At 50.0% G+C, this 14,929-nt stretch overlaps 2 protein-coding genes across 3 annotated transcripts in view; one reads left to right on the forward strand and one right to left on the reverse strand.

The window, feature by feature from the left end:
- VTCN1 (V-set domain containing T cell activation inhibitor 1) overlaps positions 1–14,929 on the forward strand; it is a 22,903-nt gene continuing 7,974 nt past the window's right edge. Inside the window, exons 1-6 of one of the 2 annotated variants that reach the window (XM_014957224.1) lie at positions 1–135; positions 5,511–5,575; positions 7,026–7,373; positions 10,128–10,406; positions 11,442–11,603; positions 12,283–12,519. In XM_014957224.1, the coding sequence (XP_014812710.1) occupies positions 104–135; positions 5,511–5,575; positions 7,026–7,373; positions 10,128–10,406; positions 11,442–11,563 (846 nt within the window). In that variant the 5' untranslated portion in view covers positions 1–103 and the 3' untranslated portion in view covers positions 11,564–11,603; positions 12,283–12,519. Of the gene's footprint in view, positions 136–5,510; positions 5,576–7,025; positions 7,374–10,127; positions 10,407–11,441; positions 11,604–12,282; positions 12,520–14,929 lie in introns of those variants that run through there. The other variant, XM_014957223.1, reaches the window with a different exon arrangement.
- CTC1 (CTS telomere maintenance complex component 1) overlaps positions 14,433–14,929 on the reverse strand; it is a 16,518-nt gene continuing 16,021 nt past the window's right edge. Inside the window, exon 23 of the mRNA XM_014957219.1 lies at positions 14,433–14,907. Coding sequence (XP_014812705.1) covers positions 14,747–14,907 — 161 coding nt within the window. The 3' untranslated portion in view covers positions 14,433–14,746. The remainder of the gene's footprint in view (positions 14,908–14,929) is intronic.

Below are 14,929 nucleotides of genomic sequence, written 5' to 3' on the forward strand. Positions count from 1 at the left end.
AACAGCCTGGGAGAACGTATCATGCGAAGGAGAGGGGCTGTGCTGAACAGTGTGGGACCTTCAGGCGCTTGGTGTTTGGCTTGTCTTCATAGGTGCTGTGACCATGGCATCCCAAGGCCAGGTCATTTTTTGGAGGTATGGTATTATCTACATCTGCTTTGGGAGAGAGGAGGGAGGGAACTGCATTTTCCAGACTCCTCAGCTGTATCACCTTGCTGCCAGGAGCTTTCAAGAGACCAGTTCTTTGCAGCTTGACTGTGATACTGCACTCACCAGTACAGCTTCTTTTATACAATCAGTAAGGCCAAGTAGCTGTCAGACACCCATGTGCAGGTCATCAACTGCAGCCAGGATGGAGATTTGTGTCCTAGAAACTCTGAATGGCTGGAATATGACACCTGAGGTTTGAATGCTGTTGTAGGTCAGTGTATTGATGGCTAGATCCTGGGTGTAAGGCAGAAGCTGTCCTAAGGCAGGTTTCCTTGCTGTGTGGGCCAGAAGTAAGAGCTGGGAAGATGTACAAGCTGGTTTGTTTCTCTCATTTCAATGAGCTGCTTTCCTTTGGAGCTACTAACCTACTCAAGGTGAACTGCAGTCAGAAAAAGAAGTATCACGAGGAAGGCAATAAAATATTTATCTCATATCTTTATCTCCTGATTAGTTGAAAATAACTTGTGGTTATTTCTGGTTAATACCAGATTGCTAAATTAGTTGGTAAACTTGCTTCAGCCTGTGATGAACGTGGACTGGGCTTGCATCTAAACCTGACTGCTTGAACCACCAACAAGCTGTGTCTCTTCATCCCAGGCATGAGCTCTTCCAGGCTGGATAGAGGCAGAGGCTCTGGTGAGGTGTGTGAGACATCCCTGTTTGCACTTATTCTGTCAAAAAGGTTTTGGCTGTTTTGAGTATCTGTCCCACCTGAGCTGAACAGCAGTGGGGAGAAGGACAGTTCACATGTGAACAAAAGAGACCTCTTTTGCATGAGCTGTACTCCAGCTTTCTCACATGGGGCATCAATGAAGTGCTAAACAGTAATATTATCTGTACCTTTTCACTGACAACAGTGAAATCACAGTTTAAATATCCACTGGGCATCGTATTCCCATGCATCTGGAATTCATGTAATAACTAGCTCTGTTATTCTCAAGAGGTAGCCCGGCTGGCTTTTGTCAGGGAAATGCAATAACTGATGGGTGTGGAAAAATGAACACCTACCCCTTGCTGCTCTGGGAACCATCCTCCAGCTCTGCCAGCACCTCTGCTTGCCCCGGGTGCTGCATGCAGCCAGACAGCAGCAGGTTACTGGAAGCAGGAGGCTTCTTCAAGGCCACTGGCCCCTTCAGGGCAATTTTGAAATGCAAAAATAGCCCAGAGGGAGGGCTGAATTTTCCAGGAAGCTTCAGAGAAGCAGTGGGAGATTTCTGGTTATTTCAGGAAAAAAAACAACCAACCAACCAAAAAAAACCACCAAAAACAAAACTAAAACCAGAACAGCTCAAAGAATTAAACAGAAGTGCTGAGAAAAGTGGAGCTCTGCAATTATTAACTTATTTTTGGAATGGAAAACCCTTCCTTTTGGGTTACCCTTGCCCTGCTATTTCTGCAGTAAGCTTTGATATAAGGAGAAAGGCAGGGGACCTTCAGCCTCTTAATCTTCCAAGTTTTTTGATCCTCACACCCCTAAGCCCATTACTGAGAGAAGGCTTACTCTGCCTGGAGCCAGAGATCAGGAGGATGAAGCCTCTGCCGTCTGTCACAGCGGGGCTGTGAGCCTCTCTCTGTCCCCAGGCTGTGCTCAGCAGCATTCAGGCTGCCCAGACTTGCAGGCAAAGCCCCATTTGGCTGATGAGGAACAGGACCACAGAAAAGAGGATAAGATGCACGGAGCGGCATCCTGGCCTGTATCAGGAACAGCGTGGCGAGTAGGGCCCGAGAGGTGATTGTCCCCCTGTACTCGGCACTGGTGAGGCCCCACCTCGAGTACTGTGTCCAGTTTTGGGCCCCCTACTACAAAAAAGACATTGAGGTGCTGGAGCGGGTCCAGAGAAGGGCAACAAAGATGGTGAGGGGTCTGGAGAGTAAGTCTTATGAGGAGAGGCTGAGGGAGCTGGGGTTGTTCAGCCTGGAGAAGAGGAGGCTGAGGGGAGACCTTATTGCTCTCTACAACTACCTGAAAGGAAGGTGTAGAGAGATGGGGGTCGGTCTCTTTTCTCAAGTCACAGGCGACAGGACAAGAGGAAATGGCCTCAAGTTGCACCAGGGGAGGTTCAAGCTGGATATTAGGAAAAATTTTTTCACTGAAAGGGTTATCAGCCATTGGAATGGGCTGCCCAGGGAGGTGGTTGAGGCACCATCCCTGGAGGTGTTCAAAAGACGGGTTGATGTAGTGCTGGGAGGTATGGTTTAGTGATGATGCTCCTTGTTTGTTGTGTGGATGTCTATTTTTGTCAGTTAGGTTGACGGTTGGACAAAATGATCTTTAAGGTCCCTTCCAACCTAGAAGATTCTGTGAGTCTGTGATCCCACAGGCTGCCAAAGTGTCACCAGGAACCGTGGGCGGTGTGAGGGCTCTGACTTGTGCAGCCCCAGCTGTGTCAGTCTGTTGTCGTGCTTCTGCAACGCTGGAAGTACAAGGGGTGCTGCTGCACAGAAAATTGCTTTTCACTTGAACTGCTGGACTGGGCTGTTGCGAAACACAGCTACCATCAGCGTGCGGCTGGGTTGCCAGCTGCTTCTTGTTTGCCTGTGCTCTGGGTTGACCCAATGTGCATGGGGAGTTGCAGGCAGATATTTTTAAGGCCCTTGGATATCACAGTTTCTGTGGAGGAAACTCCAAAGGGTTTGATTTCCCCTTGTCCTTGGCAAGGGGTGTTCAAGTGGGCAGTGGCAGCCGTGTACTCAAAATTGCCATCCCCCCTATAACAAATGAGCGGCTTTTTCCATCAGCCCTCTTGTTGCCTTGGACCAGGGGTGGGAAGCACTTCTCTGGATGCAAAGCTAGGGAGGCTCTGCAGCTAGGGGGGAAGGTGGCACCAGCAGGGGACAAAAGCGTTGGTGCTGGCCCGTTTGTGCTGATTTGTGTTTCTGTGTGGGCAAACTGAGGATGGTTTTGGCTGGCACACTGCTAGGGCAGAGGTGGTGTTCAGGCCAGATGGTCCTTTCAAGGTTGCACCTGAAGTTTTCAGGGACTGCACAGGAGGGCATCCTGGCTGCTTGTCCCCTGCCGTCCTCCCTCTGGCATTTATCAATGAAATCCTCTGTAATCTGCAGGCAGCATCCCTCGGTTCCCAGTAATTTCTCCCCTGCCCACTCTTGGGAAGAAGGATTTTAATCTAGAGGCATGAGGGTGAGTCACAGCCACTGTGAGACTGTGGATGACACTTGGCTCCAGGCATATGTGCTGTGGGTCTAAGCCCATGCTTCCCAGGCGTGAGAGCTGAGTTTGATCATGGCAACCTTGGCCGAGTTTGTAGCAACTATCTCGCTCTGGGATCAGCTCTGTAGAAATCAGTGCAGCTCCTCAAGGAAGCAGATACTATTCAGCATCTGCAAGAGGCTCAGTGTCTGCCCTGGAATAGGAAAACACGGAGTTGTCCCACGGTGAGCCTAGGCGAGACCCATAGGTTGAGCCCCATAGGACTTGACAAGCCTCTGCTGGGAGGTGTCATGCTGCAGGATCCACATGAGTCAAGAACAAAGTCCCCATCCCACAGGTCCCCAGGGGAGGTGGTGGTTGGGTCCCCGGTTGCCCCATGCCTGTGGCTGGAGGATATCTGCCACTTTCCTCCCCGACAGAATCAGCTGTGACTGCAGCTGCAGGGCAGCAGGAGGGGGCAGGCAGAGAACCACTGTCCACCCTGGTCGTGAGTGAAAGCTGGTGAGAACAGGGAGGAAGCCAAACACATGACACCTCCCAACTCTGAGGGCATCTAGGCAGGGAGGGCTTGGCATGGATGTGAACATATATATGGCCTCATATGAACCTTTATATGAACTTCTTATATACTCGTGGTGAAATACACAGTTCTGATCCCTTCTCCTGAGCATGCTGGCGTGTGCAGACAGGGCTTCCTCAGACAAATTACCACTGGAGGAGGATGGAAGGAAGATGATGGGAGGGCAAGCAAGCATTCTGCAACATCTCCCATCCCCTCTTTCAACCCATCTTCCCTTTCTCCCTTCCCTGCTGCTCCCTGCAGGAGGGCCTTGTTCACATGGTGCAATTCCCTAATGCTCCGTATCACAGGGGTCTGTGGTGACTGAGGCGTGACAGTGCCAGTAACTGCTGCGGGCACACTTTGGTGGTGGGAGGATTTTGCAGTTGTAGGGACACGGATGGGCTCTTGGGTGGGAGGCTGCCCAGTGTGTTGGGAGAGCGTGTGCTGAACAACAGCAAACGCTGCTGAAGTGGAGAGCTGGTTTTGTGTGGACAGGAGGGCTGTGACATCTCACAGCGGGGTCCTGCCTGGGGACCAGGTGGGAAGCAGCAGTTCAGGAGTTTCTTTGTACGATGGGGTAAAACAAGCCCCCTGAATGCTGGTGTGGAGTGGCCACTGTTGGTGCCCATGCCTCCTACAGTGCAGCTCCCTACAGTGCCCAGGCTCGGGAATGGGGTCAAGTCCTCTGTGAGGACCTCCTGCAGCTCTCTGGGCTTCTCTGACAATACTGAGCAGGGCTGAGGCTCTTGGGCATGAGCATGAGCTGCTTGCCCTGGGATGTACCTGTGGGATTCTGTGAGGAGCTGCTTCATGGCTAGCCCTGGTGGGGAGCTGAGGTCACTATCATAACCCCCCAGTCCCCATGAAAATGTGCCCAGGGCCACGTGTGACAGCTCCACTGGCTGTGGTGGGAGCTTGCATCTGGCCACACTTAAGGGTCTGTCCAAGCTGGGGCTGTGCCAGAGAAGGGTTGTGTTTGCCAAGGCTTGACCTGTGCTGCTCCGTGCCATGATGCCTTGTCACCTCCCCTGCCGGGGCTGTTCTGCCTGTGTGGCTTGGCAAGTAGTCCTTTCCTCCTCAGTCTCGCATTCAACGGCCCCTTAAAAATCTGTGCATGAGGATCCCAAATCTGACCAGCTCACAAACCTGTCCCTGTTTCCAGCCCCCTCCTGCCTGCTCCCTGGATCATACTGGGTGTCTCCTGGGGTTAGTGGCCTGTCTCAGTGCTCTGCTCACCTCCCTGGGCAACTGGTCCCTCAGAAGTGCCAGCAGGGACTGGCCGGCTCGCTTATGCACTGGGAGATGCAGAGGAATATCCTCCACTGGGACCCACTGCCTCCTCCCAAAGACAAAATCTGGGTCTCCTCCCACCCCATGGTCTCCCACCTCTGATGACAAGCATTTACCTCATCACTACTGTGCTCATGGACTTCACTGGTCCACCTTGCTTGTGGCTTGCCTGCCTTGATCTCCTTCCTGCCGGCAAGCTCTGCAGACATGCAGAGGCGTGGGGTGTGAAAGGAGGTGGGCTGTGTGGTAAATGTTGTCCTTTCTTTTTTCCCCAAATAGCATGACTACAGTCATCATCATCCTGGCTGTGGTGATTGCCCTGATCATCGGGTTTGGTGTCTCAGGTATGTGACTGCTCAGATTTCTCCCTGTTATCAGCAGGGCCATGAACTTCTGGCCCTGCTGCTGCCTCCGCGTCTCCATCCTGTGCATGGGCTGAGGTGTGATCTTGTGTGGAAGTGCCACCTACAACCTTTTAGGGAAGGCTCACTTTATAAACCTTACGTACCAGATGGCTGAATTAAAACCGCGCAGGTGACTTCAGTCCTGGCCTTTCTCGACAAGGTATTAAACCACAAGGAGCTGTGCTCTCCTCGGAGACTGTGAACTCTTGTAGGTTTTAAATAATGCAGAGATGTACACACACGCACGCATGCACACATGTGTGGTCAGAGTGGGCTAGGAGACACCAGCACTTGGCACTCAGAGCCGAGTGAGGAAATCTGTGTTGGCTCTAAATTTCTGCAAAAACTTGTCAGCGGAACCGCCCCGAGCTGCAGCAGCGGCTGTGCACGCATGAGCCCCAGTGCTGTGGGACACCTCCTTTCTGCCCCAGGAAATGTCTTCCTGGCCTATGCTTTGACAGCAGAAATTAAGAGGGTTTTTGTTTGATTGGTTGGGTTTTAGTTATCTGGCATGTTAGCAACTGGAATATTCAACTCCATTTGTTGCTCCATGGAAAGCTGGCTGAGGCAAGGGATAGATAAGCGTAGCACAGCCCGTGCTGCTGTGTTGGCTGAAATTTCCTTGGGTTTGGAGCCCTAAACCTACAGATACAGAAAGTCCTGCACATACTGTGCTCCTTCTCCCAGCTGGGAGGAGACGATGGTATTTATTGCGAAGTCAGGCAGCATCTGCCAGGATGGGGCACATTCTCCTGCACCCTCGGAGACAACAAAAATGTGTTGCCTTGGTGTTGGCCAAAATGCAGCCTCCTCAGGGCGTGCTAAGTGAGGACAAATTAGGGAAGAGCAGCAGGGGAAAGAGGACCTGGCTCTGAGAAGAAGCTAACTGGTTAGAATTCAACTTAAGAAGTGATCTGTGTCCCCAGGGAAGGGAAATGCTGACTTTAAACAAAAGAAAACAGTTTGGATTCCAGTAAGGGTGAAGAGCAGCCTCTTATTTCCTTGCCAGCATTACGCTTTGCAATCGCATTTATATTGCATAAGGGCGTTCTGGCTAAGAAAAGACACAAAAGTCATGCTGTTCTGGCAGCTGTAAAGAGAAAAATCCCTGATACATATGAGAAAGAAAGAAAACACCATGCGAATTCTTCTCAAATAAATAAGAGGGGCTACTTTTTGAAGCACACTGCCTGCTGAAGAAATACTCCTGCACTTTGTCTTGGTATATAAGCCATGGGAGTTGACTTCTGCCCTGGTAGCTGCTGCTGCCACCCTTGGGATGTACCAGTGCCCGTTCAGCCTCAGGGTTGCTGCGTGAAAGCCACGAGTCTGGCCTTTTTCTGCACTTGCTGCCTCGCTTTTCTCATGCTGTCTTGCTTTCTCCTTGCAGGAAAACGCTCCATCAGTGTGACAGCACTGACGTCTTCGGGGAACATCGGCCAGCGCGGTGTTCTAGGCTGCACTTTTGAGCCTGACATCTGGATGGGCAGCATAGAGATCCGGTGGGCCAAGGCAGGAGTAGCCGGGCTGGTGCACGAGTTTAAAGGTGGGAAAGACCACCTGCAAGAGCAAGACGCGTCGTTTCAGGGCCGCACGGCGGTGTTCGTGGACCAGGTGATTGGTGGCAATGCTTCCCTGGAGCTGAGGGACGTGCAGCTCTCCGACGCCGGCACCTACCGGTGCTCCGTCACCACGGCCAGAGGGAGCGGGGCAGCAGTGCTGCAGTACAGGACGGGAGGTGAGGGGTATGAGGAAGAAAATCCTGCTGCAAAACACATGCTAATGTGGCTTGGTTGGACCTGCTGAGCTAGGGGCTCTGTGAGTGGCACCCACTCCTCCAGGAGCCACCGTCATGCCACCATCAGGCCACCATCAGGGCCTGAGTAGGACTGGGATATTCTTTTTGGCTTTTCCAGAAGTATTTATGGCCTTACCCACTCTTTTGACATCATCGTTCCTGAAAACAATCTTATTTTAATGCTCTCAGTTCTCTTTTTCTTCTATTTACCACATGTAGCCTGCCAGCTACATAACTGACTACAAAGAGCCCCTAAGAATGGGAGTAGCTAATTGATCTTACAAAAATCCAGATTTTATACCTGTTAAAGTTAGAGTGATAGCTTCTTCTCTCTAGATTAGCCAGGAGAAGTGCTGTATAGTAAAAATTGTAGCCTATTTCAACCCTTTTTTTTCTGTTTTTCTAGTGTCTTCAGCTTTTAAAAATGAGTATCAAAACAACAAACCACCCATACCATAGTTATCTGAAGCAAATATTATATATTTGCTAGAGTTAATTGTTCACCTCGTTCTGAGCCAACCTCAAAATATGCACAGACACAGATGAATTTTCAGTTGCAGGTGCTTTATTCTTCTGAACCCTCTGGTCTTCAGCCATCATTTTCACCACTGGCACAAAGCAATATGCTCCTACTCGGAGGATGCTGCCAACTCGGCAGCATTTCACCCATTTCTGTCACCTCTGGGTCATTCTAATGAAATTGTCGTGAGTTATATGAAATAATGTGAGCCTGCATGGGTAGGTGGGCATCCCTGAGGTCCCAGCATACCCCCTGAACTCAGAGTTGGCACAGTAGAGTGAGACCATGACCTCCCAGGGAATATTTCTAAGGTAGCCAAGGGGATTGCTAGAAAGGAGGAAAAAAAATCTTCATGGTTTTCCAGGAGAGATCTGGAAACCACCAGGTTTTCACTCACTTCCTACCGAGATGACTTTGGCTGCAGTAACAAGTCACGTCCCAAAGGGTCACCTTGTGTTGGAGACTCAGGGTCTGCAGAGGTCTCCTGCAGACTGCGGTCTTTGCACCCTCTTCCTCACCATTGTGAACAGTGTTGCTGCCCAACAGCTCAGATTGGGAGAGGAAAAACTGTCAGACCTCTCCGAGTCAAGGAAATGCAGTTTTAGGAGAGGTGACCACTTATGTGGTGAGGCCAGGTGTACTGGCAGCCCAGCGGGGGGGTCATCTGTGCTTCAGGCCAGTCACAATAGGACAGTAGTAACCAGCAGAGCTCTTGAAGGAGACAGGCTGCTTTTCTGCAGGTCCAGGCTCCTCCTTTGGCCCAGCAGAGCCAAAGCAGCAGGAAATGGGCACCAGCTTCTGTGCAGAAGCTTGTGACAGATGTCTTGGAGATGCAGCCACTTCCCCGTGTCACTCACAGGGAGTCCGTCTTGGGGCCAAAAGGCAATATTAATATACTCCACAATTATTAATATAATCCACACAGAAAAAGCATTAGAGAGAATGGGTGAAATGCTGCATTAGGTTTTATTTCCATTGAAATGGCTGAACTCTGCTCTCCTAAAAAGTAAATATACGGAGGTACGTTTTTCTAGGAAAGCAAGACTAATAAAGGTTTATTTGAGGCGGCCTTGGCTTTAAAACACAGCTGAGTTTGCAGTGAGCTTTAAAGGTTTTGTGTAATCCAAGCATGTTGGCCTAAATCCTGTAAACTCAGGCCACACCTGAGTCTGCCCTCAACCCCAGCAGGTGAAAATGGAGCTTCCCTTGGCTGCAGCCCCATTTAGTGTGAGAGACACGTCAGGAAGCGGTAGGTGTCGGTCAGGCTCCCTTCTCAGTCAGCAGAGTGGGTGACTCATCTCCCCTCCACCTCTGATAACAAAAATCATTTTTGGCATGCCTCTCCCTGCTGAGAACAGCAGGTGCCTCCTCTCAGCTGTGGTTCCTGCCCAGGAAAGCTGGGCATTTGGCAGACATGGGCAGCATCAGGCTGGTCTCCCCTGGGAGCTCAGGTGTACAGGAGCTCTTGGGAAATGCTGGCTTCATGAGCCTGGAACCCAGTTCATAATTGTTAAGCAGAATTAGAATCATAGAATCATAGAATCGTCTAGGTTGGAAGAGACCCTTGGGATCATCATCTACCCTACTCTACAAAGTCCTCCCCTACACCATGTCCCTTAGCACTGCATCTAAACGGCCCTTAAACACAGCCAGGGATGGTGACTCCACCCCCTCCCTGGGCAGCCTGTTCCAATGCCCTATCACTCTTTCGGTGAAAAATTCTTTCCTAATGTTCAATCTAAACCTACCCTGTTGGAGCTTGAAGCCATTCCCTCTCGTTCTGTCACTAATTACCTGTGAGAAGAGACCAGCACCAACCTCTCTACAGTGTCCTTTCACGTAGTTGTAGAGAGTGATGAGGTCTCCCCTCAGCCTCCTCTTCCTCATACTAAACAGTCCCAAAACTTAAAGACACTGAAGCTGTGCCATGACCTCAGCAGACATCAAACTGGACTGCCTTGTCCTAGGAGTCTTTAGATCCCCTGTAGTCACCCCCTCTGTAGCCCAACCTCTACACACCTCTCTCTGAGCCTCCTCGTTCAGTTTGGCTACGTGTGATGCTGAGCACCAAATACCTTAGAAATACCTGGGGCTGACCAGCAGATGCATTTGAGCATTTAATGCCCAATTCCTAGATATTTGCCTTTTTCTGACTCTCTTCCCCCTTCCCAAAGCCTTCAGCACCCCCAAGGTCCAGGTGGAGAACAGCAGCAGCGGGGACACCTTGCAGTGCGAAGCGCCGCGCTGGTTCCCCCGACCCACCGTGCGCTGGACGGCCTACAGCGACGCCGGGGAGAACCTGCCTCACGTCGCCAACACCAGCTACGAGCTGAACGCTGAAAACATCACCCTGAGAGTGGTTTCCTTCCTGCACAACATCACCGCTAACGCCACCTACACCTGCGTGATTGAAAACAACATTGCCAAGGCTACAGGCAACATCAAAGTGACAGGTAGAGTTTAACATCACCCAAACACCGCAAGCTGGGGGTGAAAAAGAGTTTAAGCAGCGTGTCTGCGTGTGCTGGGGTGCTCCTGCAGCACCTCTGTCCGTTAAGGAAGGGACCGAAATTTGTGGTTAATCCAAGCCCCTCTCTCTGTCCCTGGGATGGAGGAAAAGGACTGTGTTTGGTCCTGCTATTTTAGATGGTTTTCACAGTAACAATTGCTCCCTCAGCACGGGGACAGAACTGCCAGGGAGTGGGAAGGAAGGACACACTTCAAAAGAATAAATTCTTTGAATGTTAACCAAAAACCAACCAACTAACCAAAAACCCCAACTTCTGACACTTTCTTTAGCCGGTTCAGCTTAGATCCCTTTAGCTGTTATAATGACAATCTCTCTGACTCCAGCCCACCCCCCTTTATTTAAAAAAACACCTTATTCACAGGAAAGCAGCCTGGAGAAGAGGAGGCTCTGGGGAGACCTAATAGCGGCCTTCTAGTACCTGAAGGGAGCCTACAGGAAGGCTGGGGAGAACCTGTTTAGAAAGGCCTGTAGTGACAGGACGAGGGACAATGGCTTCAAGCTGGAGGGGAACAGATTTAGATTGGAGATTAGACGGGGGTTCTTCACTGTGAGGGTGGTGGAGCACTGGAACAGGTTGCCCAGGGAGGTGGTTGAGGCCCCTTCCCTGGAGATATTCAAGGAGAGGCTCCATGAGGCCCTGGGCAACCTGGTCTAGTTGGGGGTGTCCCTGCTGACTGCGGGGAGGTCGGACTAGATGACCTTTGGAGGTCCCTTCCGGCCTGGGCAATTCTATGATTCTATGAAAGCAAACTTTCCAAAAAGCCTGCAAACCTTTTGTGTTCTATGTGCTAAGGATCATAGCTCTTCTACATCAAGGGCTTTGTAGCAGTGGGTCTCCAACACAAGATGCAGCGTCTATATCAATATTCAGTGAAACGGGGAGGATTAAATATACACACCTGTTTGCCTTCCCTGCTGCATTCCCCATTCTGGTAGCCTCTCTGTTCCTCTGCTACAGATTTCAGCATTACAAGGGGGACCAACTTGCAGCTGGTGAACCTGAACGCAGAGTCGGTGTCCTCCTCCCTTCCAGCCTGTCACTGGATGCTTCTGCTTCTCCTGTATGTGCTGTCGATATAAAGCCTCTATAGAGCAATCAGAAACACTGCTGGACCTGGAGGTAAGCTTGGAAGGGGAAACTCATAAGCATATATGCTAGATATATGTAGACCCTGAGGTTTTTTACAGCAGCTGACTTATTTCAAGCCTGCCAGAATGGGAGGATGCCATTCTTTGCCCTGTGTCTGTTCTTTCTCCATCACCAGCTTTAGGTGGGGCGCACGGCTTGTCCTTCCCGCAGGTGCCCTTCTGGCTTCTCCCATCACTTTCTGCAACTTTAGAGATTCTTCTCTTACACTGCTGTCCAGCAGCTCTTCCCCTCGTTCTCTTTTCCTTCCCTGCTAAACCCTCTCTGACCCAAAAGAGAAGCCTTGCTACAGGCTTGGCTACAGTTCATGGCTACGAGGCAGGGTGGACGTTTGCCTCTCCCACCCCATGATGCTGCAGCACAAGCCTCGCTCGCACCCGCTTCACTCAGACAACTCCACCACAGAGTGCAGCACCTTCAGTAAACAGTATCTGGTAGGAACACCTTGAGGAGGGCTAGAGGGAGCTGCCAGCCTGAGCAATCCCACCTAGACCTGGCACAAGGAGGGCTGCAGCCAGCCAAAGCACATGATGACTGCCTTTAGGATTCACCAGCTTTGGCTTTGGGTGGTGGCCTCTAGAGGCAAACTGGTGATGAAGTGGAGAGCTACAGAAAATTGGCTAAAAGGAACACCTCTGTCTTTTCAACGCAGAATGGTACTACAGCTACCCTGACGGCAGGACACACCTCATGCTTTCCTCCCTCGTGGGCTGAGAACTTTATGAGTTTCCAGTTTCAGAGCCCGTAGTGGCACAAAGACGAAGGTAGCTGATCTCTCTCTTGCCTTGTTATTTCTCACCCATGCCAACAACAGGATCCTTTGTTTGGCTTCAGAAAGAGAGCGAGGAATGCGATAAGGAGATTTGCGTAAATAAAGGAAAAACTCTGATCACAGGAACGAGGTGTGTTTTCTTGTTGAAGCAACCCAGTGACCAGAACTCTGATCATGGGCAGAAGAAGCTCAGAGACAAACAGGAAAAGGGTTTCCTGCAATACATCTGAGAACTGGGCCTTCAAACTTGGGAGTAATAAAAGCAAGCAAATCTTAATTCCCCCTAAACATATTTGAGTTGTCCGTCTCACGCCTTGGGATTCTCGGAATGTACTAATAAAACTGTAAAGGAGAGAGTCAGTTAATCTAGGCAGTCTTCTCAGAAGACTACAATCTAAGTCCCCTTTTGAAAAAAGACACTGTGAATGGCAAAACGGCAATGGGTTAGAGAATAGCTAACAAACAGGCTTGGAACAAGCGTTAGGTCTTCAACGTGGCAGAGGCAAACAGTGTGTCTGCAGTCCTATATGAGGACCCACGATTGCATTTGGGATGTGGAATAACAGAGGAACAGTGTGGCAGCAGGCAGAAGACTAACATACTCTAAGCAAAGAGTGGGACTAGTAAGATACTACTGAACAGTTCAAATTCAGAAGTAAACACAGTTATTAAACATAGATATAACTATAGAGGCAAAATGGCCTTTTTTGCTTTTAAGCAAGTCTCTGTTACCTGGCACTTCTAGCTATTTCTGTGGCACCATCTGTTACTATGTTATTCATATTACAGGACTACTTTCAGTTGCACTTTTTAATCAGATTTCGATCTCTTCATCTTACATCACTTACAGGCAACATTTTCCTCAGGCTGATAGTTTATTTCGGGGGTTTTTTGGTGTGTTTTGTTTTCTTTGGGAAGGGTGGGGAGTAATCTTAAGCAAAATCTTTACCATTTTCCAGAAAACATCTACCAAAAAGAGTGCCACAGCAAAACTTGCGTTGACCTTTGCTTTTAACTGTTTCAGCAACCTCTTTTAGGATGAAATTTTTTGAATGGTGGCGTCTGTTAGGTCTCGTGCAACTTACCCTTTGGTCTTAGAAGTGGCCAGCAGGCCTTGAGAGGGAAGATATTTTATACACGCTCAATAAACCCACCCCCTGAAGTTTAATATAAAGCTCAAACTAAGTGGGAAGGGCAGGGGGGAAACACTGAAGAAACCAGCCCCAAAACAGAGTAGCTGTTCAAACATGCTGTCAGCCTTCCTCTTGTTATCAGCCCCACATTAATGTTTGGGCCACTGTTTAGGCTGAAAAACAATGTCTCTGATTTAGTACCATGATTTAGTACCCAAACAGTAACTTACTCACTTCCTTTCCCTTCTTGGAGGAATGAAATGCTTTAAAAACAGCATTTTAATAATTTCAATTGGATTAAGAAGAACTATCCCTTGTGGCAACTGTACAATTTTGCATGAAGACAGTGAATGATCTGCAAAATGCCTGGCTCTGGCTCATAAACCAAGGATCTAGTCCAGAGGAGGGCCACAAGGATGATCAGGGGGTTGGAGCACCTCTGCTCCGAGGACAGGCTGAGGGAGCTGGGGTTGTTCAGCCTGGAGAAGAGGACGCTCCAGGGAGACCTAATAGGGGCCTTCCAGTACCTGAAGGGGGCCTACAGGAAGGCTGGGGAGAACCTGTTTACAAAGGCCTGTAGTGACAGGACGAGGGGAAATGGCTTTAAGCTGGAGGGGAACAGATTTAGACTGGAGATTAGGAGAGGGTTCTTCACTGTGAGGGTGGTGGAGCACTGGAACAGGTTGCCCAGGGAGGTGGTTGAGGCCCCTTCCCTGGAGATATTCAAGGAGAGGCTCGACGAGGCCCTGGGCAACCTGGTCTAGTTGGGGGTGTCCCTGCTGACTGCGGGGAGGTCGGACTAGATGACCTTTGGAGGTCCCTTCTGGCCTGGATGATTCTATGATCTACGTTGTGCCTCATTCCCCCTATAGCAAGCAAACCCTAGAGCAGATACGGTATTATTTAAACTGTATTTTAATAGCTTTATTTAGTAGATACTACCACATAAAATACACACATTGTGTGCCCTAGGCCCAAAGTATTGAACATCTCTCTTCCCAAACGTTGTCCAGCAGCACTGGTGGCAATGGTCCAGAATGACCATTCAGAAATTCCACGTCACAGCAGCTTCTTGATTGCACCCTTCACCCTGTGCTCACAGGCCCGTGCTCCCACTGGAAAGTGGATTAAAAAACCAAACCCTCCCGATCCCAGTGGGTATTTCCATAGTTCCTCTCCCCTTGGAAGAGATGTCAAGCAGTGGCTCCCACTCAGCAGTGACTAGATGTCCTCTTAATCCTCTCGCTGTTCAGATAGCTTAAGGCACCTTGTTCCACTTCTTCCACATTCAGGCACAGCAGGCTCAGCCGAGGCCCCACTTGCGACACAAACTCCACTTCACCGCATCGAAAATTTCTCAGCTGCAGAGGAGCTGAAGGGGAAAGACACAACCC

The sequence above is a fragment of the Calidris pugnax genome, unplaced genomic scaffold (assembly GCF_001431845.1).
Source record: "Calidris pugnax isolate Ruff unplaced genomic scaffold, ASM143184v1 scaffold225, whole genome shotgun sequence".
Classification (NCBI taxonomy): domain Eukaryota; kingdom Metazoa; phylum Chordata; class Aves; order Charadriiformes; family Scolopacidae; genus Calidris; species Calidris pugnax.